We start from the raw sequence: 25,791 nt of genomic DNA on the forward strand, positions 1-25,791 counted from the left end.
ATAATTTTGGTTCCTAAATGAGGTTTTAAGGCAGCACAGTAACTGAGCCACAGGATTCCCACAGCATCTCCCTGGTTGGGAGACCAGAGTGGCATCCTCCTGCAAGCCCTGCACTGGAGTGGGAGCTGGACTTAGGCATGTTGCTGTTCCACATGAGGCACAATATTCCCTCTGGATTTACGGTGAAGCTCTGTTTTGGCTGTTGCCTGTGGAAGGGTGATATGTTCATATCTACAGATACTGAATTTCAAAATTACTGTATGACTGTAATTTGGGCTGGTAATTTTGCAGAAAGAGGATTCATAGCTTGAAAGACAGCAATCCCTGACATCTGATTTCCCATTTTCTGACCAACAAAAATAAATCGTGCAAGTTTGTGTTGAAAGTATTAATATAATGAAGTAAAGCTTAATGCCACCATTTAGTATGGAGCTCGACCTATATTGTAACAATTGAGGATCTTGCAATCTTCTGGTTTAAATGAAATTTAAACTCTTGTGCCTAATATTGTAATGATGTGTTATCCCTTACAGCATAATACTGAGAGGCTAGAGGGGTAGGGTAGGAGAGGGGGGGAATAGTGCTCAAAAGATTAAGATTTATTATTGAAATTGGGTTTATGAACAGAGGCTCTCACATCCCCTTAAGATGATTTTTAGTTTTGTTACAATTTGTGTACAGTTATGTTAGTTAACTTTTGGAAGAACTCACATGATGTGCTTATCTTTTCATTTACAAACCCAAAGAATTTACAAGGTGCTGAAATAAGAAACAAACAGCATCATCGCTTAGGAAGTGTGCTGTATATTAGGGCACTGCACAGCATTAGGAAGCGCTTATGTAAGCACAGCTGTTTGAACGCTGTTTCCATGAGAACTTCCATATTGCCAAAATGGGTGTTCAAGAAAAGAATTAGGGAATTTCTTCTCAAGAGGTGAGGGGGAACCCTGAGATATCAGTTTTTTAATTGGGTTTACTTGTGTAAATACAACATCGTTTCATGAAATTGGTGTTGGGGAACATTTGTTTGATTTACTTGATTTATGTTCCTTGGGAATTAGAACCTATATGAATTGATTAATTAGTAAATCTTCATTAATTCCTGTGAGCATGCATATTAATTACATCCTCATTAATGCAAGGTTAATTTATAATGATTAAATGTTCTATGGGTATGTCAGAGGAATTAATAATGATGGGCTGGTTATTTTCAAGAGCCACTAGTCTAAGCATGGTGAGGTGGACGCTGCCATCAAGAAATAAGGTGATAGACGTTAATTGTATCAAATACAAAATATGCATGCCTGAATTGATTAATGGTGTGTTGATCATCATTAAGTGCCTTTTTAAAAACCCAACAAAGCCCACAAAATAAAACATGGGGTTGGGGAGAAGCAGTTTATCAAAACAAGGCAGCCCTAGATTAAGGCATCAGGTCTGCAAAGACAGTTCTGAGGAATGAGCTCCTGGAGCTGCAGAATACACTGGTAGGTTTTGTTTGTTTGTTTTTTCTTTTTTAACAGTTAATGGTTTGAAAATATTATATCTAAGGCACATCTGAGGTTGTGTAAGCCAACACAAGGCCTTCAAAAAGGGACAAATAGCCCCATTGGTATTCTGGATGCTTCTGCCTTCCAAAGAGGTGGGAATATGCAATATGGCAAGTGGTACGACAACCTGAGTTGTGTCTAATACTCTGAATTATTTCATATTCCTGTCTGAACAAGAAGTTTGCCTTTATGAAAGTTGCTTGGAGTGACTATTTTGAGTCCTCATGTACTCCAGTAAGATGGTTCCGGTGACCAGATTGTTTAGGTTGGGAAGTGAGAGAAAAAAGGTAAGAAAGGGGGAAAAAAAAAGGTAAGAAAAGGAAATGAAGTAGTAGAAGGCTTGTTAAGGAAGGAGCAAAATATACATGAAAGCAGAAATAATATATGCTTTGCTAATATTTAAAAGCTACCTTATAAATGCCAGAAAAGCGTATTGACTTCATATTTTATTTCATTTTGTTTTAGACTCAAAGGGAAAGCTTCATTTAGGCAAGGATAGTTTTAAACATATGGAGAATGATTTTTGCAAGCCTTTGATGCTAGATTGGTTTTCCATATATATATTTGGCAAACAGTAGAGGAATCTGGACCATAATGCATTAAAAATCAAAATAGGTGTGTATAGTGCATTAGGCTCTGACTGCTTCCCTTCCAGTCCTCTGAAACTGAACAATGTTTACAGCCACCAAGAAAAAAATGAAGAGGAGCCTTAATGTCAGTAAAGTGCTGGTATTTTTAAAAATTATTTAACTAGAGTGGCGAGAAAATTTTTCATTGTTCATCTTTTTAGTTGCAAGAGAGTGTAAATTACATCTTTAAACAGTATATTCTCTTATTTTAGAATCCTGGAAACAAAGTTTTATTGAAAAACCAATCATTTGCAGCTCACTTCTTGTAAAGAGAACTCCAGATTGCATGTCAGACTGTGCACCAGACACCTGAATTAGCAAGAAGCACTGCAGAACAATTAGAAGAACTAGTCATTTACAAAAATAAATACATTTAGGTTAGTTCATATTTAAAGAAAGCCTCAAAAAACAAATATTGCTATCAATTGTTAATAGAGAAATGGTTTGGACTGTACACTGAAGTTGCATAGCAGGATAAATTCTCAGAAGAACTTGTGTTTTAAAGACATAAAGGAATTTAATCAAACCTTGGAATGATGCATTTGAAGTTGGGTTACACTGGTGTCAGAAGATAGCTGCAAGTTGGCGTCTGCACCCTCCACTGAAGTTTGTCTCTGTGGTGTTTTCCAGGCAAGCAAGAACTTGCTCTGCTCTTCTCCCGGGGCTTCCAGATGCAAAGCAGCTCTGAAATGGAAGCTGGGCAAGCACATCATTAATGTGGGGGTTTGACCTGTACTAGTAAACCTGCTGAGAGGGATAAAGTTGTACTGAAACATTAAGCGTTGCATCCTACAGGTGTGAGATGTCCATGTCTTTTTCAGGAGAGGGCTCTGAGAGAACAGATTTAACTCTAAGAATAATCTTGGCTTGACTTCTCTTGTTCCCAAGAAATATGTACAGCTTTGAAATATGTCAGTTAAGTCTGTCATTTCCTTTTAGAACATATATATATACATATATATATATTTATTCTTCACCCTCCCCCTATACCCTTCTCCAGCTATAGGTGCTAGGCTTCAAAATTGATGAGAATGAAAGTATAAATATCAGATTTTCTTCTTGGATGATCTTATAATCTAGACTGTTTGTGTTGCAGTATATTAAACTCATATTTTCATGTAGCAGGACAGGGAAGTTACCATTGGTCAAGCAATCACAACAGTCTTGTGTATAATTTTAGATGCTGTGGCCGGTGCTTTTATTTTGAGTTAGAACATTGTGCCCCTCATAGACCTTCATCCATAAAATTTACCTCTGCCAGCTCTCTTTTGATTAACTCCGGGCTCTGAAGAAAAGGAACTGGGAACCAGATACTCTAAATGAACGTCAGCTGACCCCAAACTATCCTGAAATAATCACATGTAAGCTGGCATTACTGTAATTAAGACTGTACATTTGTCTAGCTGTGATTTCCGTAACAGCAGCGTGGTTCTGAAGTTTTTTTTGTGTGTCCTTTGGCATCCTTGCTGAGTCATTGCTCTGCAAACTGTACTGAACTTCACTTCTTAAACCCAGTACACTGGGAGTTTGAAGAAAAGGAAGTGTCTTCATGACACAGTTGGAGTCCCTTTAGTGCACCCTTAGTACAGAAGTACCCTTGGTGACACAAGTGCAGTTGGCTACTTGGGATTTAGGGGTTACAGTTGCTTTTCAGGAACTCTTTTATCATAGATCTTTAGCACGAAGAAAATAAGGGATTTCAGGTTTAGACGTTCTTAATGAGGACTAGATTGATTATAATTTTCTTATGGCTCAGAGACCTCAGGGAAATGACATTCTGCACACAAGTGTTGTGTGTTTGGTTTGATCGCCAAACTCAAACAAAGGTTTGAGTAGTTTTTTCTCTACTTTTAAGCTGAAATTCCTCACAGGACATCCTTAAAATATCCTGCTGCTGGCACCAGAAGATCTCCTACATATTTCCAAATGATAACCTGGGTTTTGCTTCTTCACAGAGGTAGCACATAATGGTGCTAATCTGGGATGGAAATAAAGCTTGTGACTGATAGCTGGAGATGGGTGAACAGCTCTTTTAATTATTCTTCTCATCAGTTTAGAAACCTGACCCCTGTAGCTGTACAGCAGCTTAAAGGGGAGGGTGAACAGGCTTTATTGCTCAAGAATTGAAAGAGAAATTGAAAGACACCTTCTCTGTCATCAGGTATTTGCAAAGAAACTCCCTTTCCACAAGCATAGTTCCCACATTTTGGTCTAAGAGACTGAAGCTCATGAACATGTAACATGGAGCAAATATCTGGTTGCTAGCTACTGCTACCCAGACCAAATGGAGAACATGCTGTTGTATGAGGCTTTGGTAGGGCCTTACTGTGGACATAGTTGATGAGAGAGCATCTTCTGCCTCTGGCCCAGTGAATGAGTAGGCATGGGTTTCTAAGAAGCCCTTGCACTGCTTTCTGGATCTGCTCCAGAAAACAATACATTACAAATTGCTTTCAGTGTAGTACTGAACATCATCTGGGCCATGCTGAGCAACTCCCAATGTCACAGACATTAAAGGGGCTGGCTTTCACCATCTCCAAAGGATCAAGCTCTTTGAGTGGTTGGATCGAGTTCAGCAAGCTTTATGCTCGTATATGAGCACTGTTTCAATCAGTAGGATTCTGACATGAGTTAGATAAGGAGGAATTAATCTTCTGTGGCTCACTTTCTTTATCTGCAACAATGGATAATAGCTGTATCTCCTTAGTCCCACATGTTTAAGAGTGCTTTGAGATCCTTATCCTAAATGTATAGAGGGCAATGCCAAGAGTAACCATTAGATTATCTCCTATGACCTTTCTTGTATCACAGACAATTACATTACCTCAGCTGAGTAATGCAACTTGCACTGGGATGAAATGTAATTCACATTGGGCTAAAAGAAAGCATCAAGTCTTGAAAATGTTAAGGGCAGAGAAGCCGTTATCTCTTTTGGTTGCTCGGCTCCAGTGGTTAATCAATGTCACTGCTGAATTTGTCTTCATCTTCCAACTGTTGGCTTTCTTTCTGCCTTTTTTTCAATAGACCAAAGACCACTTTGGCACCAAGCATTTTCTAATGGTCAATTACTTTCCCCTTCCACCATCTCTTGTGAGACAAATCATGCTCCCTCACTGCATGGCTTCTTTTCTGCCCTTCTGTTTCTCAAGCCACTCCACCCAAAGAAAAACCCAAATTGTTGATTTTCTGTACCCTATCTAGCTGTTCAATATTGTTTTTGAAATAAGGGCATCTGAAGGGCAGGTAGTGTTCCGGTCTGTCTCACCAGCCTGTGTAGGATCATCTCCCCACTTGAATACTTCTGTTTTTGCATTCTAAGACTGCTGTTTGCTCTAGCATTGGCCTTGGAGTTCATACTGAATTACTTGTCTGCTTCTAGCTTTTTACTCCTCCAGGGTTACAACTTTCCAGGAAATGGGATGTACCCTTGGGGTTCTTGTATAGATTTGTTTGTTTGTTTAAAGCCCAAACATATTCCCACTGGGATATTTGCACATGCAGTTGTTTTTCTTCAAAATGTGAAGCATTATAGTATATTTCAGATCACCGCCATCAGATCAGATACATGCAAACACTTCAGTTTGCATTTTCCACATACAGCAAATGTTTGTAAAAGGATAAGGACAAAAACGAATGGAAAAAAAAAATGCTACTATCTTTAGTAGCACAACATATTCTCCATATCTAGGGTTGGAAAGTGCAGAGAAAACTTACATTTTTCTCTCTAGAATAAAAAATAAGCTTATTGCATTACATAATGTGTCTCAGGAATGCAACTCAACTGTGTATGTAGAAAACTGAACACATACAGAATATATACAATTTACAGATCCGGAAACTGATAAATTGAATCAATATTCCTTATCTGAATTAATGCCATGCATGTTTCTTTTCCCTGCAAATCTGGGTCTACAATCCCTTTTTCATGCACTCCAAGTCAGAAGAGGGAAAGGTACAGGATTTCTCAGTGCCATAAATAAAATACGGTGGTTAAAAAGCAAAGTGAAGCTGTGTAAGACAGTAGGCTGGAAAATCAACAAGGGCTAGAAATGGAAAGTAAGATTAAAGGTAACACTTAGCCACAAGACTATCCTTAGCAGCTTCAGAATAGCATGCAGTTAAATAAACACACACACACACACTAGCAAAGCTTACTTTGTAAAGTGCCTCGCTCTCACTTTTAACAGCAGATGATTGCTATTTACTGTAGGGGAGTGAACCACAGGAAGCTTGGCCTTTTTTAGCCCTCTTGCCCTGGAAAAGCACCGTCTAAAGGCAACTGAATATAAACCTCCTTCCTTCCCTTCCCAACCCCAGCTCCCTGCCCCCCCGCCCCCCCATCCTCTCCCCGCAGCTGTAGCTTTATTTTCCTTAACTGTCTATCTGAGCATCTACAATTCAGACAATGGAGGACTATTCCCAGCTATGGCATGTTTTTCATTGCTGCTGCTGAGTCTTTGTGTTTTGTACAAGAGCCAAGGAGAGTGATGATGCAAACCTGACTGACTTGGGCTGCCAGAAGTACAAGAACTTTGATTTGTGATGGGAACCTCCCCGCCCTCTGCCCCACGGTAAAATAAAATGAATGATGAAGCAATTTGCAACCTCAGAAAGTTTAGGGTCTCATGAACGCCTTTAGCCAGTTTATGACTCTGCAAATGGTAGTTGCTTGATGAGATGATTTATGTTACTTCAGTGCTGCAGAGCAGAATTACCAATAGGTTTTGACATTTGCCATAACTAAGTTTTATGTGAAAGGAAGCATAAATCTTGCATCTGGGCATATGGAAACATGGACAATGAGGTGCTGAGATCAGTAGCACAGGCCAAGATCCCTTTTATCCTAAAGAGAATGACTTTGGAATTAATTTGAAAGTGAAGGAAGTAAAAGACGTGACTGAAGAAGAGCTGCTTGGCTAGAACAGCCATTCAAATGTGTACTTCATATTGGGCTGGGGAAACATGATCACCAGCTATGCTGGTTCATTTTGCTTGTCCTGGTGATTTTGGGCTATGATATTCCACTTGGCATTTATAGCAGGCTAGTGGTATAAGTCAGTAGCAGCAATATGTTGTTAAATTGTTGTTGCAGTTAATAATAATCCTGTGCTCTTTCAGAGGATTGTAAATCAGTTTAGATTATGGTGTTTTCTAGTCTCTTCAGATAGATTGCTTTTCTGTCTTTAGCACTGTAACATTTAAGTTGGAGCTAAAAAAACCCCAAACCTAGTATTTCAAGGTGGGTTTTTTTTTAGTATTGTTGGAGTGCTGTTTGTTTCCTAATCAGGTCAAAGCCATTCTTATTTAAAGATGAAGCTAAAAGATACTGATTAAAGCTGGATAAAATTCATTTCACAATCAGTGAATCTGGTAAAGGATATATCTTTTGTTCTATTGAAACCGTCTATGGATTCAAGTTGAATTGAATAACGTTTGGAGTCCTAAAATGGAAGACTACTTTAGGAAGTTGGAGCTTTTAATATTGAAACAAGAAAACTGAGTTAAAAAAAAATATAAAGAAAAGCCCTGCGAGAAGAGCTAACTAACTCAATGTCCTTCTTAGCACTGGGGAGCAAGCTGCTTTAGTCAAAATGCTGGTAACCCTAATCTCCCTGACTTGGCCACAGCTTTTAATTCCAGCCACTGGACTTTAGCCAAAACTATTAGACTGAACGTCTCAGTGAATTTGCACAAATGCACACAATCCCCTAGTGAGGGGTAAGTGTAGGCATTTGGAAAGGCAGAGTAGGGAACTCAACAGCAGGTCTGTGGGTATCATCTCATCAGGCTGAACATTAACTGATCTGTAGTGGTCTTTCTCTTCCTGTCCCTTGGAAGACCTCATAAGTTTTGCTTTCATTCTGGTGTCCAAAAAGAAAATATCTGAAGCCATTAAAATTTTCCAAGGTGGAAAGACAGTCGTCCCAGGCAGCTATAGTTAAGAGTTGAATTTTGGCAGAGGGGCTGGATTTGCTCTCTGTCGGTCACCAGCTGGTGTTTTCCTCAGTGTAGATGAGAGCCTGAAATGCCGCGTCACGCGTCAAGAGATGGAGTTCTGTGCTGGTGAGAGGACAGGATAGCCCTGAGGCAGGTCTGTGGAGGTCCTCAGGGCGCAGAGGCTCTGAGCTGCAGCCCTTCAAACTGCGCACTGCAGAGTTCAGTGTGCACCCACCCACAGGATTAGATATGCTCGGTGCAGGAGGGGCCTGTCGCAGCCTGCTGCTATGGCCAGGCTGCTCACAGCACCTGACTCTGCTAATTTAAAGATAGCTTGATGTGTCTCCATCGATTTCAATCACAGAAGTGACTTTCTTTCCATGGATACAGCAACCTGTACATAGACTAATTGATTACCGATGTTTTTGACTAGTATGCATCGCTTCTTGCCTTTTCTCGCTGTTCTTTAAGAAGAATTTAAATATTCAAGGACACATAAAAACCCTTATGTATTTGTGAGTTAAATAAGAAGCAAATTTCTAAACCTTATATTTAGATTTTATACTACCTAATGCAGAAATCAAGTGGGTGTGATCAGTGCCCCATGCTCAACCTTCTGAATCTGAAAGTTTAAGGCTAAGGCTGAGGAACCTCTATAAAGAGCACTCATGGGTCACATTCCCTATTTCAGAGTCCGCAGGATTCAACCATCATATTAAGGATTTTGTGTTTGATCACTGGATTTTATATCATCAGAACCAAGAATTTTCTTCATAAATGAATTCTGAGCAAACTGGCAGTATCTACTCCACCTTATTCTTTGCAAAAGTGCAGGGAGTGTTACAGCTTCACTCTGTTGCATAATGAGATGGCTTGATGGGACAACACCAGGCCTGATTTTAACAGGATCTTATGCAGGTGTATTCCTGGAGTTGATTTTATTTTATTGGATCTCATCCTCTATATCTCTCCTGAGCTTTAGCTGGGCTTTAGCCATTGAATTTTATTAGCTTCAAAATTTCATGGCTGTGCAGTTCACTGGCAAGGAACAGAAGTTACTGCAATGGCTTTAATAGGAGTGTATCTTTTCATCCTTAGATTTATGGAGGTTTCATTTACAGTTTCTTTTAAAATGCCATTCCTAAAACATGAACAGGTCTGATTATTCTGCTAAGAACTGTGCACACTGAAGATATGTGTCATTGTATTTTATTTAAAAAGCTGAGAAATATTAGCAATTTGAGGTTTTGAAAACACAGATAATGGGAATTTTGTCCAGCAGTGATTTTAGGGAAAATCTTACCCATAACTAAAAGGGAATGATCTCATTACATCTCTCAAGGATCCAAGCAAACAAGTTGGAGGGGTTTTTTTGTTGTTTTGTTTTGGGTTGGGTTTTTTTAAGGACAGAACAAGTGGCATTTGCTCATCACTAAGGTATTCTTTGACTGATAAATAGTTTGAGGTGAGCAGTATGGTCCCCTGAGTGCTCACATGAGCACAGGTGGGGAATATCTGAGATGTGAGGCATGGCAGGTTCTTCAAGGTACTAGGAAAATCCTGGGAAATAAGTGTTTTCAGATCATACCTCCAGCAGTGAGCTCCTAATACTGAGTGGAACAGTGCAAACTCAGACCATTCTTAGCTACAAAATCTAGTGGTACCACCCAGGTGGACTTTTGCCTGCTGTGAGAGGTTACATGGGAGAGAAGACTCCAGAGAGTTGCTGGAAAGGGCAGGGGCTGGGGAGCAAGTAACAGCCACCCATTTGCAGGAGGGTGCTGCTCTTGGACGGCAGCAGCACCACCTCTTCAGTACTCTGCATCACCCCAGCCAGTACTGGCAGAGAAAAACATTGCATTGACACCTGATAAAGCTCCATGTGGAAGCAGTTGGTTTTTGCCATGGCTGATTTTTTGAAGTCCCAGTGACTTCTGCTTTTGGCAGGCCACTGTAACTCTTGCGTTGCACTTTGCTCCCCCTTTTGTGTGGGGCATGCTTCTTAGCTCAGGCACAGCACCACACAATCTGGCCAATCTGCACTGTGCCTTTGCTCATTTGATTCTTAGCTCAGGCACAGCACCACACAGGGCCAATCTGCACTGTGCCTTTGCTCATTTGAAACCCAGAGGATGGGGGAGTATGGTATTGAGAAGGCACTCTTGAATTTCTCAAGGCTTTTTAGTTTGGGCTGAGCATACAACTGGAGGGACTTGGAATGTTCCAACAGAGCCACTCTCTCCAGTGGTCCCAATAACAATAAGGTAATAGCGAGCAGGACCCATTTGGGTCTTACAAGACCAGGTGAGATCCGACAGGGTTTGCTGGCACTGTTTCTGTGCTGTGCTTAAGTGCTGCCCTGCTTCTCTTGGCCATGGAGGTGCTTGTGCTGTGCTGCACCTGAGCTGATAGGTCTCACTGAAGCTAAGCCGCCTCTGCATTTAGCCATAGTATGTGTATCTGCAGCTGCATCATGGCTGATTTACAACATGGATAAAATGGCTCAAGGCAGATGAGATTCAGATGCACTTTTCATGCTATTATTTCACTTCCATAACATAATGTGAGGAATGTGAGGAATGTAGAAAGGTGACAGTTTAGAAAAGCTAGTTTGGCTTTCAGGCACCAAGGAGGTTGATCCCTCTAGTGTGAGGGAGCTATATAGTGCAGCTTTTCAAATAGTAGTTGGACACTTGGCCTTCTGTGTCATTTAAAAGACTGAGGTTTTGTGTGTTTGACAGACATGAGGAAAGTTCTCTGCTGCTTTCTTTCAGCAGCAGCAGAGCTGGTAAAACTGAATGCCAGCAGTCTTGGGATTCTGTCACCTTCTCTGTTAGATCCTGGTTTCATAAAGTACCAGCACCAGAGGCTGAGCCACTTCAAAAGGTTTCTGACTCCCTGCTCTGTGCACTGGTTCCTAACCTCCCCCCATGATTCCCTGTCCCCAAAGTTTGCTGAGGGTGGCTCTTTGTGAGGGTGAATAATAAGCAGCATCTGTCAACTGGCTTTAAATCAGTCCTCTTAAAATAAATATATAAATAAAAATCCCTCTCTGTTTGGGATCAAAAAAAGTGCAATTATGTCTGTGTTACTGCTTAACAAAATACACGTGGAACCTCATCCCTACTTAAACGAATGCTATGATCAGAGCAAATGCTGAGACAGACAAACAGATAATTCCTACATTTTCTGATGTATTAAAAAGAATTTCATTTGTTTTTTCAGCATTGCTTGAGAAACCCATCAGCAAAAGACGAGACAGTGAAGCTGTACAGAAGGCCAAGATTCTTTACGCATCTTGCATGAATGAGAGTAAGTGGCCTGATTGAAGAGGTACACATGTGTTACCTGTGTTTATAAAGGCAGACTTTTTTGCTCTCTGGTGAGCTCTGTGAAGCTTTGTGTGGACGCACAGACTCTGATGATCTGGATTCCACTGAATGCAGAGGGTCTTCTACACATTTCTGAAGCTGGCTGTTGAGATTGAGGTACACCAAGGCACAAGAAGTCAGTTTGATAGAGACCTCTGCTTCTCAGGGAACTGTGAAGGGATATCTATCTGTGCAAAAGGATGCCAAAACTGTGTCCTGGGGATGTGGGGGTAGTGCCTAGTAAATCAGAGGAGTCCTCTGATGAAATTCTCATACTGACACTTTCAAGAGCCTGTCGCTCAGCATCTTCTACCTTTCTCTAAATCCATTTAATCAAAACACAGGGCTGGGTATAGACAACTCTGGACTCTTTATTTTCAAGTTACCTGCATGTCAAGCAAGTTTGGATGGGGAATGCTGTAGCCACATTTGCAGAGTGCTCTTCCTGAGCTTGTAAATGTGGCTGGAAGGTGATGTGCACTAGGTGGGGGGACACTTTCTGTTTTCACTACCTTTATGTAGCTGCACTGGTGAAAGATGAGTTGGGAGGGAGTGGACTTTGTCCTTAAAGGTGCCCTTTGTCCTTGTGGCCCTTTTAGAATTTATTTCCTGCACAGTTTTCTTCCAGCACGCCCTGAGACTGACCCTCAGCAATTGAGACAGCTTGCCCTGCAGCCTCTGTGCCGAGACACTGACCCCTCTAGCTTTGCTTATGTGCAATAACCTCCACTCAGAAACAGTGAAGTTTCTATGCTAGTTCCTAAGGGAGGAATGTTTTTTTAATTGACTTAATGCCAGCCCTTGTCTTTTTTGAAAGGCACTGATTTTCCTCTCTTACTCTTGACGCAGATAAACTGGGATGGACTCCCACACTTCTGTGCTCACAGGCGGAGCAGAGGCTTTGGGTTTCAGCTATTGTGTCTTGCCTTGCCTAGAAATCAATCAACACCGATAAATCTTTGTGTCTCATGTGGCTGCTGCAGGATTTGAATTGTCTGGAATGTAATTGTTGTCACACTTTGACATTTCAGATAAAATTGAAAAAGCCGACGTGAAGCCCCTGTTAAGTATACTGAGGCATTCACCCTTCCGCTGGCCTGTGCTGGAATCCAACATTGGACCTGAGGGGCTGTGGTCAGAAAGGAGGTTTAGCTTAGTCCAAGCCCTGGCAACTCTTCGTGGTCAATACAGCAACTCTGTCTTCATCCGTTTATATGTGGCTGCTGATGACAAAATCTCCAATCAGTATATCCTGAAGGTACAATATAGCATATCTAATAGGTTGCTTTGCATGGTATTTTGTGATCTCATTTTTTTAAAACCACATTTACATGCCAAATATTTACGCTTGAACATTGTTGCTATTATCTACCAACTTAGAGATGTACATAGGTGCCAATTTGTGGGAATGTAGAAGCCACTAGGAACTACATATTATTGAGAAATATTTCTGGGCAAGATATTTTCTTTCAAATGACAAAAAAGGTAACATCTATTCCCAGTGGACCAATGTCTAGGGTTCAGTGTGTGAAAATGAGAGGGGTGTATCTAGTCCTGAGGGTGTTCTGGGTGCTGCTTATGACTCAACAGTTATATGAAGAATGTTTTTTGTTTGTGAAGATGAAGAATGGTGCATCAGTAGCAGAAATTTTGAACTTGAGCTATTTTTCTTGAGATGGAAATACATTTTCTCATGTGTATACAGCACCTTACAACACAGAGGTATCTCAAACACTTCTAAACCTGAAATACAGAATTTACCTTTTTACTGAAATGCTATTACTTTTTGACCGAAGCATTACCGGTTTGTTAACAGGGTATGGCATTACACAACAGTTTAAGTTAGTGAGAAAAAGACCCAAGAAATGTTGCCTCACTGTAGACTGAAAAAAACCCAGAAAGAATTGTATTACTGTGAAATGTCACCATGGCAAGATTGAGTTCCTAGGTCAAATTCATTGTTTTTTAAGAAGTAGAAACAAGTAGCCAGAGCAGAGCAGCCCTCCGCTGCTACAGGAAAATAGTTTATGAAGGCAAGAGAGAAAGGACAAAGAAGAGAATTATGATGCCATTCATCACCGCCAAATAGGATCTGTGATCCTTACATTGCTGCATTTTGGCTACTTGTAGGAATGTAGCCAATAGGACATAGCATTTGAGGATTGAACAACAGTTAACTGAGGTAGTGCTGGAATGGATGTCTATTCTGAATTGGTTCTTTAAAATGCAGTCTTCTGACTGCAGCGTACAACTGAGGCATAAAATGGAAAGGTAACTTTTCCCCATCTCTAGGACATTTTCCTGAGCAGTCAAGTCAAGAGCAGATCAACAGTTTGCTGTATTAAAGATGTCATTCTGCTAAGGTGCTGTTCAGATCCTGTCAGGATTGCTTTGGCTGGAGATGTGTTTAAATGCACTGAAACAGTAGAATCAGGGGAGATATTTAGGTATCTCCTGTCGTAATACTTCAAGTCACCTGTCAGTGAAGGCCTGGGCAGTTTATCTATCTATCTATCTATCTATCTATCTATCTATCTATCTATCTATCTATCTATCCTTATTGCTGGTCTCTTGGAAAGGAATTATACCTAGCAGTATATTCACTCAGTATGCTTAGTGGCACCTAAGAATTAGGCATCTAAATAACTGAAGCACTACATGCTATGAATAACATATTATTCCATAGGGTATTCTGTTGTTGTTAATTTGATTAAGAACTTGATCTACAAAATGCACTAAGCAGCATTCTACTTCGTCTGTGTTTTAACAAATTCCCAGGGGTGCAGATGTACGATGGAGTTTTTGCAATCTGCTTGTGAAAATGGCTCTATTGCAAAATTCTTTTTGTTCAGCATTGCAAAATCATGAATGGTTCAGCAAAAAAGTAGAAACTCCAAATAAAGCTTTGTTCAGTATTCAAGATCTTTTTTTCTGGAGGGCTGAAGAAGTTGGTTAACTTTTTTGTTTATTTCTCATATTTGTGCTTTCTTCGTTTCAATGGTTTGTCAAATCTAACTCTTAAGCCAGGAAAATCTGGATGAGCATTTCAAGCAAGAGACATATGACTGAAATAGGCCAAATAATCTGAAGTTAACTATTACCAGGACACACATACGCAAAGCATAAGAGCATATTTTTTTTTGCTTCAATATGCTAAAAAAAGAAGGTGATATTCTTTTTCAAAGAATCAGAGTTGTGCTGAGCCTCACAACTACTCTCTTTTTACTGGATGATTTGTTTTATTCATTTCTGGTATATCTTAAAGGTTGAGACATCAGCCAGTAGAAGAAAAGATAACATTTATTTGTTCATTTTAGATTCTAAGTTGTATTTTTTTAGGTCATTTTTATTAGTGTAGAAAATGTGAAATATAAATGGTGTAGGATTTAGATTAAAAAAACTTATGTGAAATTGTATAAATAAATCCAATCTCTCTTCACTAGATCTATTTTTTAAAAACAAATACAGCATCAAAATAATAATTTTAGAACATCAAAACTGTTGTTTCTTCTGCAATCAGTGTCTTATTCAGAGTTTGGAAGCTGGCTGAAGTATGTTTTCACCTTTGGCTTCCATATCTTAATGCAACCTTATAGCATTGAAATACTTGAGAAATCTTAGTTTCCAGTAATAATTTTAGGATATAAACTGTGAGTTTTGACTAGTTAGGAACTTGAAGCAGTATGCAAATACTCCCATGTAGTCATTTAACTCAAAAGACTAAGTGCAAATCTCAATGAACTTTCAGGACTGATTTAGAAATTACCTTGAGGACCTTGTTCCGATATTAGGGTGAATGTATACCAACAACTTTGGTCCATGTTTAGATCAAAGAGATTAGTGAAAGTCAAAGATCCACCTGGACCAATCAGGCATCTTTATCTAATGTACTGGAGGCATAACAATTTCCTGTGCACGTATGCAATCATTTCTGTGGCTGGTATCCAGCTGTTTCAGTACATCCATTCAAAAAAGACAAATACATCATTCACTGCTGGTCTAGGATGAAGCTCGAAAATGTAACCTCAATTTCAGTCGAAGGTGACTAATGGTGCTTTCCAGATACACGGCGGCTAACATGCTCCAGCACCTAATGGGCATTTGGTTCATACACCGGACTAATGTTTGTCTCAAGCTGACTCTTGTGCCCCTGAAACACTTGTAAGATGAATGGTCCTCAGCACCAACTCTTTGATCATGTAAATCCAGTTCTATTGCATTACCTGCTCGCTAACGGAGCCATAAACACATAAATCATGTAGGTGATTCTTTGCTGTAGCAGGTGGCTTAGACATTGCAGGGGTCCCCAGATCACTGTAACGTGATTTAGGTAATGTCTGTCAGCACAGTATAGCATTTTGCTGTTGTTTTGAAATCCTGTGGAACTCAGGCTGATATTTACACACATCTACCATAATTGCCAGAAACTCATGAACTCTTCCAAGGTTGCTTATAGGGATACTTTTGAATTCTGGTGAATTTACGTTTTAATGCTGGTTCTTGTTATATTTAACAGCTCGACCAAGCAAGCCTCTCTCTTGCATCTCGAGAGGATTACCTAGAGAACACCACAGAAGCCAAATCTGTAAGTATTATTAACTGGAAATCAGAGTGACCATTTTTCTCTGGGTTTTTTCCTTTGTTGCTTTTGTTTTGTTGAGCTCCAAGCTGAGAAAGAGTTGTGGTTTGTTTGGGTTTGGATTTTGTTTTCTGCTATCTTCTGTTAGAAAACACCACCACTACCACAAACACTCTTGCGAAGTTTCTGAAATGAAGATTTTTGAAAGATTTGGGGTCCCCCCTGCTTTTCTTTCCCTTTGGAAGGGGCCTCTGGAGTTCCTCTTGTCCAGCCCCTCTGCTCAGGCAGGGTTGACCTTTGCAGTATACTACAAGTGATTGGCCTCCAACTGGACTTTGTGCTCCTGATCACAACCCTCTGGACCTGGTCACTCAGCTCATTTTCAGTCCACCTCACTGTGCACTTCTCTAACCTGTACTTTTTCAACTTGGTGAACAGCCACATCTGCTCTTCCCTCATCTGTCAAGATATTAATGTAATTGTAGGAGGTTATCAGGCTGGTTAAGCACAAATAAATGGTCACCACTCCTGATCACCTTGTCTTTCATGTGTTTGGTAATAGCTTCTGGGCAGAGTTTCTCCATCACCACCTCAGGAATTGATACGAGGCTGACCAGCTGGTAGTCCCCTGCATCTTTCTTCTTGCATTCCTTGAAGATAGGGGTGATACTTGATATCTTCCAGCCTTTAGAAACCTCTCCCAATAGCTATGACCTTCCAAATATTATCCAAAGTGGACTTGCAATTATATTAGCCAGCTCCCTCAGCACTTAGGAGTGCAACCTATCAGACCCCCTGGATTTACCTGTGTCTACTTTACTCCCTAATCTCTTAAAAATTCTCTTTCACTCAGGATAGACCCTCCTTGCTCCAGACTTCTCCTCTGGTCTCAGGAGCCTAGGATTCCTGAAGGCCATTCATGTCAGTAAAGACTACAGCAAAGTTGGCTTTGAGTGTCTTGGCCTTTTCAGTGTCTTTTGTCACTCTGTTCCATTTAGCAGCAGATCCATGTTCTCACTCATCTTCCTTTTTTGCTGTTATGTATTTGTAGAGTCTTGTTGGTCTTCACATCCCTTGCCAGATTCAATGTCAGGTTGGCCTTGACTTTCCTATCCTGCAAGATTTGTCAGCAACTCTATACTCCTGGGTAATCTGTCTGTGCTTCTACATCTTATACACTTCCTTCTTATGTTTGAGTTTAGTTAGGAGTTCCTTGTACACCCATGCAGGCCTCCTACCACCTGTGCTTGATTTCCTACTTGTTAGAATGGAACTTTCTTGAACTTGGAGGAATTCATGTAGAACTTCATGCATTCACACTGGTGTCTTGTATAAAGGACAACTCCCTGTCCTCACCTCCCCTGCCTGTGCTTCCTAAAAATCCTGTATCCATCCATTGCAGGACTTCAATTGTGCAAGTTATCCCACTATGTTTCTGTGATTCCAGAGAGGTCATAGCCCTGTAACTCCACACAGACTTCTTTCTCTTCCTGTTTGCTCCCCATACTATGTGCTTTAGTGTAAAGGTATTTCCAAAGGATACCCAGTCTTGCTAATTCTTCAGTACGGCCTTGAGAGCTTTCTTTATAAGGCTGTCCCACAGGGACTTCCTTCTTTACATACGTTCCCTCAAAGGGGTTCCATTTCAGATCTGTTTTGTTGTTTGTTATGTCCCCTCTTCCCATCACTCCAGGCCCATGGTTTGTCTACCCTGTCTGCACCTTCTTTAATTGTTTCTTGAGGAATCACTCCGTCCCCCATTGTTTCTGGTTTAAAGTTCTCCTTACCGCATTGACCAGCCTATTGGAACAGATACTCTTGCCCTGTTTATGGATCTCTTCCAAGCAACTGCAAATTCTCAAAGAGGGTCCCATCATCGCAGAAACCAAATCTCTGCTGATGATGGCAGCTGTGCAACCAGATGTTAACCAGCAAGATCTATCATGTCCTCCTCAAGCCCTTGCCCCTCACCAGCAGGATCAAGGAGAACATCACATGGGCCCCAAGCCCTCAACCTCTGTCCCCATAACTTTTAGTCATGCTTGATATTTCCCAGGTCACCCCTGGCAATAGCACTGGTGCCACTGGGAAGAGCAGCAGGGGATTGTAGTCAGAGGGCTGGATAACATCCAGCTCAACATCCTGAATGTGAGACCTCCAGCAAGCAGCAAACATCCCTAGATGACAAATCAGGTTGGCAGATGGGGGCCTCCATCCCCTGCAGCACTGAGTCTCTTACCACTGTCACTTACTTCTTCCTTCTGTTGGTCCTGGGGGGCTCAGGCTCATCTACAGCACTCCAATTGATAGGGCTCCTATGTTCTCATCAGCTACATGAACAGTGGGCTTCCAGCCTTCATTGTGATGGGAGTTTCCACTTTGCAGCTTCCTAGGCACAGGCTCTTCCTGCTCTTGAAGGTGTAGGCTTTTGAAGCTGCAGGGTCTCAGAGGAGGTCTGGTTATCTTTCTCATCTCCCTTGAGGCTGTGTGACCTGCTGACCTCTCAAGCTTTTTCACTTGGCAGTGCAGCTCATCTGCATGCTAGAAGACCATGAGCCCCAGCCTCAGGGAGAGGCCTCAGGCACCCCCTGCAGTCTGAGGCTTGCAGAGCTGCATCCTTCCTTATGAAGCACCCTCTGGGGCCAAGAGTCCAATAATAAAGAAACAGTTACACCAGTGGTGCCTGAGAACATGTCCTGTGGTGTGACCTCACTCAATGAAGGCCTGTGGGCAGTATCCAGCACATGCAGCCCAAAGCTCAAAGAAAACAAGCCCTAGGGTTGTCAATGGAGACAAGTTAATTTTACTGAATATTTTTTTACAGTTTTCCTTCCCTTTTGAGTTCCCTGAGAGCTTTTTTAACCACATTTATCAGACTAGATGATGCCAGGATACAAAGAATTGTGTGTACTGAAGATTAAAGGTAGAAATGTGTTGGGAGATGTTTCTGCTTTTGTTGGACTGTGGGCCAGTTGGGGTTGATGAGGGGCAATCTGATCCCTCCAAGATCTCTGAAAGATTATGCTGAGGGGGAGGTAGCACAGAAATCACTACAGTATCATTACATACAATGTGTTTCCCTACTAGTTGTGTATACACACTGAGACTAAAACGTGCTTTATTAGGATAGCCTGGGAAGAGCAGAGCACTCTAGCAGGTACATATGTCGCAGTGCCATGGCAGGAATAGAGGAGAGAGCTCAGTGGAGCATCCCTTCATCTCCTTATCTTCTCTGCCACTAAGCTTGCACTTGTATACAAATACTTCTTCAGTCCCACGTTGATTAGTTGGTGTAAAATATTGGTGTACACTCATACTGTGGTGGGTTGACCTTGATGGGACACCAGGTGCCCACCAAGCTGCTCTGTCATGCCCCTCCTCAGCAGTATGGGGAGTGGTGGGGAGGAAATAAGTTGGAAAATACTTTGTGGGTCAAGATAAGGGTAGTTTAATAAAGTAAAAGCGCAGGCCATGCGTGGAAGCAAAGGAAAACAAAAGATTTATTCCCTACTTCCCGTCAGCAGGCAATGTCCAGCCACTTCACAGGAAGCAGGACTTCAGTACGCATAGCAGTTGCTGTGGAAGACAAACATAAGTAATGAACGCCCCCTCTTCCTCCTCCTTTCTCTTAGCTTTTATTATAATGAACGCCCCCTCTTCCTTCTCCTTTCTCTTAGCTTTTATTGTTAAGCAGAGGTCATATGGTATGGAATATCCCTTTGGACAGTTTGAGTCAGCTGTCCTGGCTTTGTGCCCTCCTAAGATCTTGCCCACCCCCAGCCTGCTGGTAAGGGGGGTAATGTTGGAGAGACAGTCTTGATGGTGTGCAAGCCCTGCTCAGCAGTAGCAAAAACACTAGTGTGATACTAACAGCGTTCTAGCTACCAATGCAAAGCACAGCACCTTGAGGGCTGCTGTAGAGCAAATTATCTCAATAATTACCCAATTAATTACCCAATACACATGCATTTTGTCTAATCCCATTGTAAGAGCTGTAAATGTTGTCAGTCTAATCCAGAAGTGTCATTTGTGTTCCCTGAGATTTTTACTCCATGAACTACAGCAGCTATCTCTCTCTGTCATGCACAGTATGTTTAGAATGTTATTTCTTCTTTTTTCCTTGATAACAGCAGACATCCAAGGTAAGGAAAGCACAACTTTGGTTGCTAGGGCATGAAAGTACAAAGTGTTATACTCCATGCTACAGCTGGGCATTTCTGGTCTACTGCTACAGCTGTGCTCGAGAGCAAAACCAGTGGTTATTTCACTCTTTGTTTCTTTACAGTACCGAGATGCCTTTTTGCAATTCATGGTTGATACAGCAGTGCTTCTGGGTGCAAACGCTTCACGAGCTGAATCTGATATGAAGTCAGTTCTAAGACTGGAAGTTAAAATAGCTGAGGTAGGTAATCTAATGTGGGATTGAAGCTAGTTTTTTTTTTTTAAAAGTGCAATCCTTTTTCAAAATGGAAAGGCATTATATCAACAACCTTAGCAATAGTGGGTTTTGGAAGTAGAAGGAAAGTAGCAGAACCTGATAAAGAAAGGATGAACAATATTCTTCACTTAGTTAATTGTTAAACTTATTATTTTATTCTCAAGGGAAAAAAAAAACAACAACCCAACCCTTAGCCAAATGCTCTTGGTTCTTTAAATTGTTGATATGTCAATGAGGCTCACTAGAGATAAGCCTGGGGGTGGCAATGTTTGAGGGATGGTGTGCTAGAGAGGTCCTTCAGACTGACATCTCAGTGGAGATAGGGGATGGAGATCCATGCAGCAGCAAAGACAGAAGGATTATTGATGCGTTAGAAACCATGGAAGCACCTGAGAATGGTCATATAGGAATTAGAGCTTCTCCCCCAAAAAATGCCAATTGAAGTGCATCTACACCAGTGCACTGGAAACCATTGTGCAGTTGGAAAACTATGATATAGTTGCAATCACAGAAACACGGTGGGATGACTCACTCACAACTTGAGTGCTGCAATGGATGGCTATAAACTCTTCAGAAGGGATAGGCAAGGAAGGACAGGTGATGGGGTAACCCTGTATGTTAGGGAATGTTTTGACTGTCTATAGCTTGATGATGGTCGCTTGGATGACAAGTCTTAGGAGGAGGGGATAAGGGAACTGGGGTTGTTTATCCTGGAGAAAAGGAGGTTGAAGGGAGACCTTATCACTCTCTAGAACTACCTGAAAGGAGGTTGTAGTGAGGTGGGGGTCAGTCTCTTCTCCCAAGTGACAAGTGACAGGATGAGAGGAAATGGCCTCAAGTTGTGCTAGGGGAGGATTAGACTGGATAATACGAAAAAATTCTTCACCAAAAGGTTTATCAAACATTGGAATAAGCTGCCTAGGGAAGTGGTGGTATCCCTGTCATTACCCTGGAGGTATTTAAAAGGCGGGTAGATGTGGTGCTTAAAGATGTGATTTAGTGGTGGACTTGGCAGTGCTAGGTTAATGTTTGGACTCAACGATCCAATCAACTCTAGGATTCTATAATTTCGAGGCTGGGCAGAATTTGAGTTCCTGTTGTGCTGTTATGTTGCGTATACATTACCAAGTATTCAAGAAGCAGACTGGGCTGGTTCTTTGAGGAACAGTTTAAAAGCAGTGGAAGACTGAGGTGGAATATGGGTGCTCAGTAGTGAGAGGGTCGTGGTTATAGTAGCACCACAGTTAGCTCCTGAACTGGGTTTATGGGGCACCCTAGGAGAGGGGATGAGAAACTCCATGAGTTTAATGAAGGGAATCAACTGAATTTAGTAAAGCTAAGCAGATTTAAATCTCTTACTTGGTTCTGACTGATTTACTTGATGACATTTTTGCCCCCTTGTGGGGTTTACTTTATGCAGGGTTGGGGCAGGGTGGAGCATTTCTGCTTCCCTGTATCCCTGTTTCAGTATGACTACTGCAAGGATCCTGCTCCTGGGAGCTGCAAGTCCACTATCATTTCTGCTTCTTCTAAAGCTACAGAGAAGAGTCAGCCTCAATTTTGGAAAATCAGCAAAAGTTAGGGATATAGACTTGACATTGATTTTTGGAACAGCCAGCTGAGCTGAGTATTTCTTCATACCACCAACGAAGAAGCCATCTCTTGTGAGATGCTGGGTCTCCTGTTAACAGAGAAGCCTGTTGCACAGGACAGGTTATGCAGCAGATGACTTTTCCCTGAGTTCTGCTGTTGTAGTCTACAGCAGGAAAGGCAGTGATGCTTTTTAATGGTGTATGTGTGCAGAACTGAGCGTCATCCACAGCAGTAGTATATCAGTGTTTCTAACTCTCTGCTGACTGAGAAGAAATTATGTCAAACCTCTAAATAAAGCCTAGGATTCAGCTTCAATTACCTAGAATGGATGGACTAATAAGCAGATACTTCATTGTGACCCAGTAGGCTTGAAAAACAGGAAAAGTTTCTTCTATTTATCAGTGATGTGATAAGGAGATGCATTGCTTCTGGTAGCTCTAATGCTTTACTTAACAAATGTCTTACAGAGCTTTAATCCACAAAGTCTATAGGTGAAGTTGCTATATAAAATGACATGGATCACATAAACAGCCCTCAGGATCAGTAATGCATACTGTTATGCAACAAGTCATACTTGCTCATGGTTACCTAATTTCCTCCTAAAATATATCCAGATATTAGGCACGCATCCAGGGACATGGATTGTTGCATAATCCCTAAGGAGCTCAATGATTTATATAAACACCTTACTCAAAGGAGATGATGGTCCCATTTCTTACCTAGACTTTTACTGTGTCCTGTGTTCCTCTGCAATCATTTCAAGTGAATGTATATAATGGAGAATTTGTGTGCTCAGGAAGAGACAGCAAGAATAAAGGGAGGATACTTTGGGTATAAGAAGGAGCGGCATGCTTTGAGAGAGCTTGTTGTGTCCAAGGAAGATTTCAATTAGGTTTGAATTACTGGAGGAAAATGGAAAGTTTTGAGAGGAAAGGAGCAAATGGGTTCAAGAAGAGTTTAAAGATTTGTCAGATAAATGAAATTTGCAGAATGGGAGAAGAAAGTAATTTTTTTTTTCTGTGTGGCTTGAGCAATAGTAAAACCGCAGACACTTACTGGAGAATTTTGGTTGGAGAATTGCCAGCTGTCTGGTTTGTCTGGCATCAATCTCTGTCCTCCTTAAACTGTACAGCTTACAGCCTGTTATACAGGATTTACCTTAGATCAGGGCTGGAATTGCCATTGGGAATTCTCGTTTCTCTTGAACACTGAGAAAATTTTGCGCTATATTTTGAACTTGGCTTGTTTTTCTATTATGAACCACACTGCCATCTTGGAATCTGAATGTCCTTTGTCAGCTATAAGAGGACTTACTTTATATTTAGGATTTCTTTTGCTATGTCCTTGGACTTTGACACTACAGAGGATCCTGAGGTCTGGCTCCTCTGGTCACCCAGATGAGAGGCCTGGTTGGAGAATGCTCTAATTTCTGTCTGGCCTATGTACCCAGGTTTCCTGTTATTGAAATCAGGATGCTGGTAAAATGAGGAGAAACTGGTGTGTACCTGGCTCTTCTCTCAGACAGAGTCAGGCCATAGGAAGAACATTTTCAAATTCAAGAGATGACATGCTTCCAGAATTCCTATCTCAAATCTGACCTTTTAAACTGTATAGTTTGGAGTTGGCTTCTACCTGACATAATGAGATGAATAAGTATTAATGGTGTAGGTGTGCTTTTATCTCTTATGAATCAACATGCATTTCCTTAGTATAATCAGAGCTAAAATTGGTCTCATGTGTTCAAAGAAGGCATGCAGCTCATTAAATTCCCCAGTAATGAGTTAAACTGACAATGAACTGTGTTCCATTTCTCCTAGTTAAATGCCATGCTCAGAAAGGAAAGTTAATGCTGTGAATGCTTGGAAAGCAGGGGGTGAGATATTTCTGCACTGGGATTACGATAGACAGTAATGACGTAAAAGCAGGTCCCTGCAAAATAATCCTTGTTTTGATGGTTTTGGTTTTCTTTTTTTTTTTCCCCTCAGATCATGATTCCATACGAAAATCGAACAAGTGAGGTGATGTACAATAAAATGAACATATCAGAGCTTAGTGCCATGATTCCACAGGTTGGTTGGGGACAATTGTAAAAACACTCTTTTAACGTCTGACCTATATAATTAAACTTACCTTTAGTGCACAGAGCAGTATGTTAAAGGAATGTCATTAAGAATGTGTGTACTCAATTACAATATATGTTCTTTTAAATAGAGTTAAAACTTTAATGAGGTTTGAAAACACATGTAATGACAAAGTGCAATAGTTTCTAAATTTTTAATAAGTAAAGCTTTGAAACCATTAGTCTCAAAGGTGCAACCTAGTTAATAAATCATCTCTCTTCATAATCTGCTTTAACCAGCTTTCTCTTTGTCATTGCAGTTTGACTGGCTGGGATACATCAAGAAAGTGATTGACACCAGGCTCTATCCTGAGCTCAAAGATATAGGTCCTTCAGAAAATGTGATTGTCCGTGTTCCCCAGTACTTCAAAGATCTATTCAGGATACTAGAAAATGAAAGGAAAAAGTAAGGATCCTATGATGGTTTCACACACGCTTATGAGGGGACATCAAATGCTTGGCTTATCATGGGTTTTTCAGGTGCTTCAGATATTCTTGGAAATGAGTCCCTAGGCAAAAGATCGGTTTTGTCTGAATGAGGATATAGATACTGGCTTGTGTGTAGCGGGAGAATTTGCAGTTTCAACACCTTTATTTTTTTTATGGAAAACGCAGGTTGCAGTAAAGCTGCTCTTTCCATATGCATTCATCATCTCTTACTTGTATAGGGTCTTGTATCTTGTGAAATCATTTACACCTATAGAACATAGTTGTAAAATGCAGGTAGCTACTAAACATAGTAGATGTGCTTTGCACAGGAAAGCTTTGGGCAGTGTGATGAAAAAGTGTATGTGAAGATGACATCCCATTTCAAAACATCATTATTGATGTCATTTAAGTGATTTCTGTGATAATTTGCTCTCTACTGAGGTGTGTTACTGAACATTGTTGACAAAATATTGTCTCCAAAAATCATTCTTTGCTGATTGTATAGTGTGGCCACAACTAAATTTACATTTCAGAAAAAAAGACTAATTCAGAAGCATTACTCTTGTTGCCCTCTTGTCTCCAGTGACAGAATGCTTACATTCATTCACAGTACCTGTAAAAGTAACACACAGATCAAACAGTAAGAAAAATGAAAATGATTGATCTCCCTACAGATTATCAAACATCCTTTCTTTATAAAAATCAAACAAATATCATTAGTGTGCCACCAATCAATCTATTGAAGACAGTCTTCTAAATGGTTTGGGCTGTCCATGCTTTGTAACTCAAAGAGATGCTTTGTAACCTGGAGACCTTTTCCATTAAAGTCTTATTCAGGGAAATCTGAGTATTCAAGAGGAATTAAGCCAGCCTTTGTGTCATGGCAGAGGGAGGCTGGATAATGACCAGAAAGAATGGCAATGCCCATTCTTCAGCAAAGCTCGAGACCAGCCTCCTAACTCCCACAGATTAGAGAGGGTGGGCAAAAGCAGTGTCCAGTTTCCAGCATATTCACACTGCATATCTTATAGCTTATAATGATTTAGGCATTTTGTGCTCCATCTTACCCTAAGAAGCTTGCAAGATAAAATGTTAGAAATAGCAAATAGGGATAAACTCACCTAAGCAAACTTTAAATTCTTGTAA

At 40.9% G+C, this 25,791-nt stretch overlaps 1 protein-coding gene across 1 annotated transcript in view; it reads left to right on the forward strand.

Moving 5' to 3' along the window:
* Nucleotides 1–25,791, forward strand: part of PHEX (phosphate regulating endopeptidase homolog, X-linked) — a 106,484-nt gene that overhangs the window by 11,744 nt on the left and 68,949 nt on the right. The window contains exons 4-9 of the mRNA XM_014960422.1: nucleotides 11,342–11,428; nucleotides 12,519–12,745; nucleotides 16,004–16,072; nucleotides 20,352–20,468; nucleotides 24,083–24,166; nucleotides 24,477–24,622. Of these exons, the coding sequence (XP_014815908.1) occupies nucleotides 11,342–11,428; nucleotides 12,519–12,745; nucleotides 16,004–16,072; nucleotides 20,352–20,468; nucleotides 24,083–24,166; nucleotides 24,477–24,622 (730 nt within the window). The remainder of the gene's footprint in view (nucleotides 1–11,341; nucleotides 11,429–12,518; nucleotides 12,746–16,003; nucleotides 16,073–20,351; nucleotides 20,469–24,082; nucleotides 24,167–24,476; nucleotides 24,623–25,791) is intronic.

Source organism: Calidris pugnax, unplaced genomic scaffold, assembly GCF_001431845.1.
Source record: "Calidris pugnax isolate Ruff unplaced genomic scaffold, ASM143184v1 scaffold188, whole genome shotgun sequence".
In the NCBI taxonomy this organism is placed as follows: domain Eukaryota; kingdom Metazoa; phylum Chordata; class Aves; order Charadriiformes; family Scolopacidae; genus Calidris; species Calidris pugnax.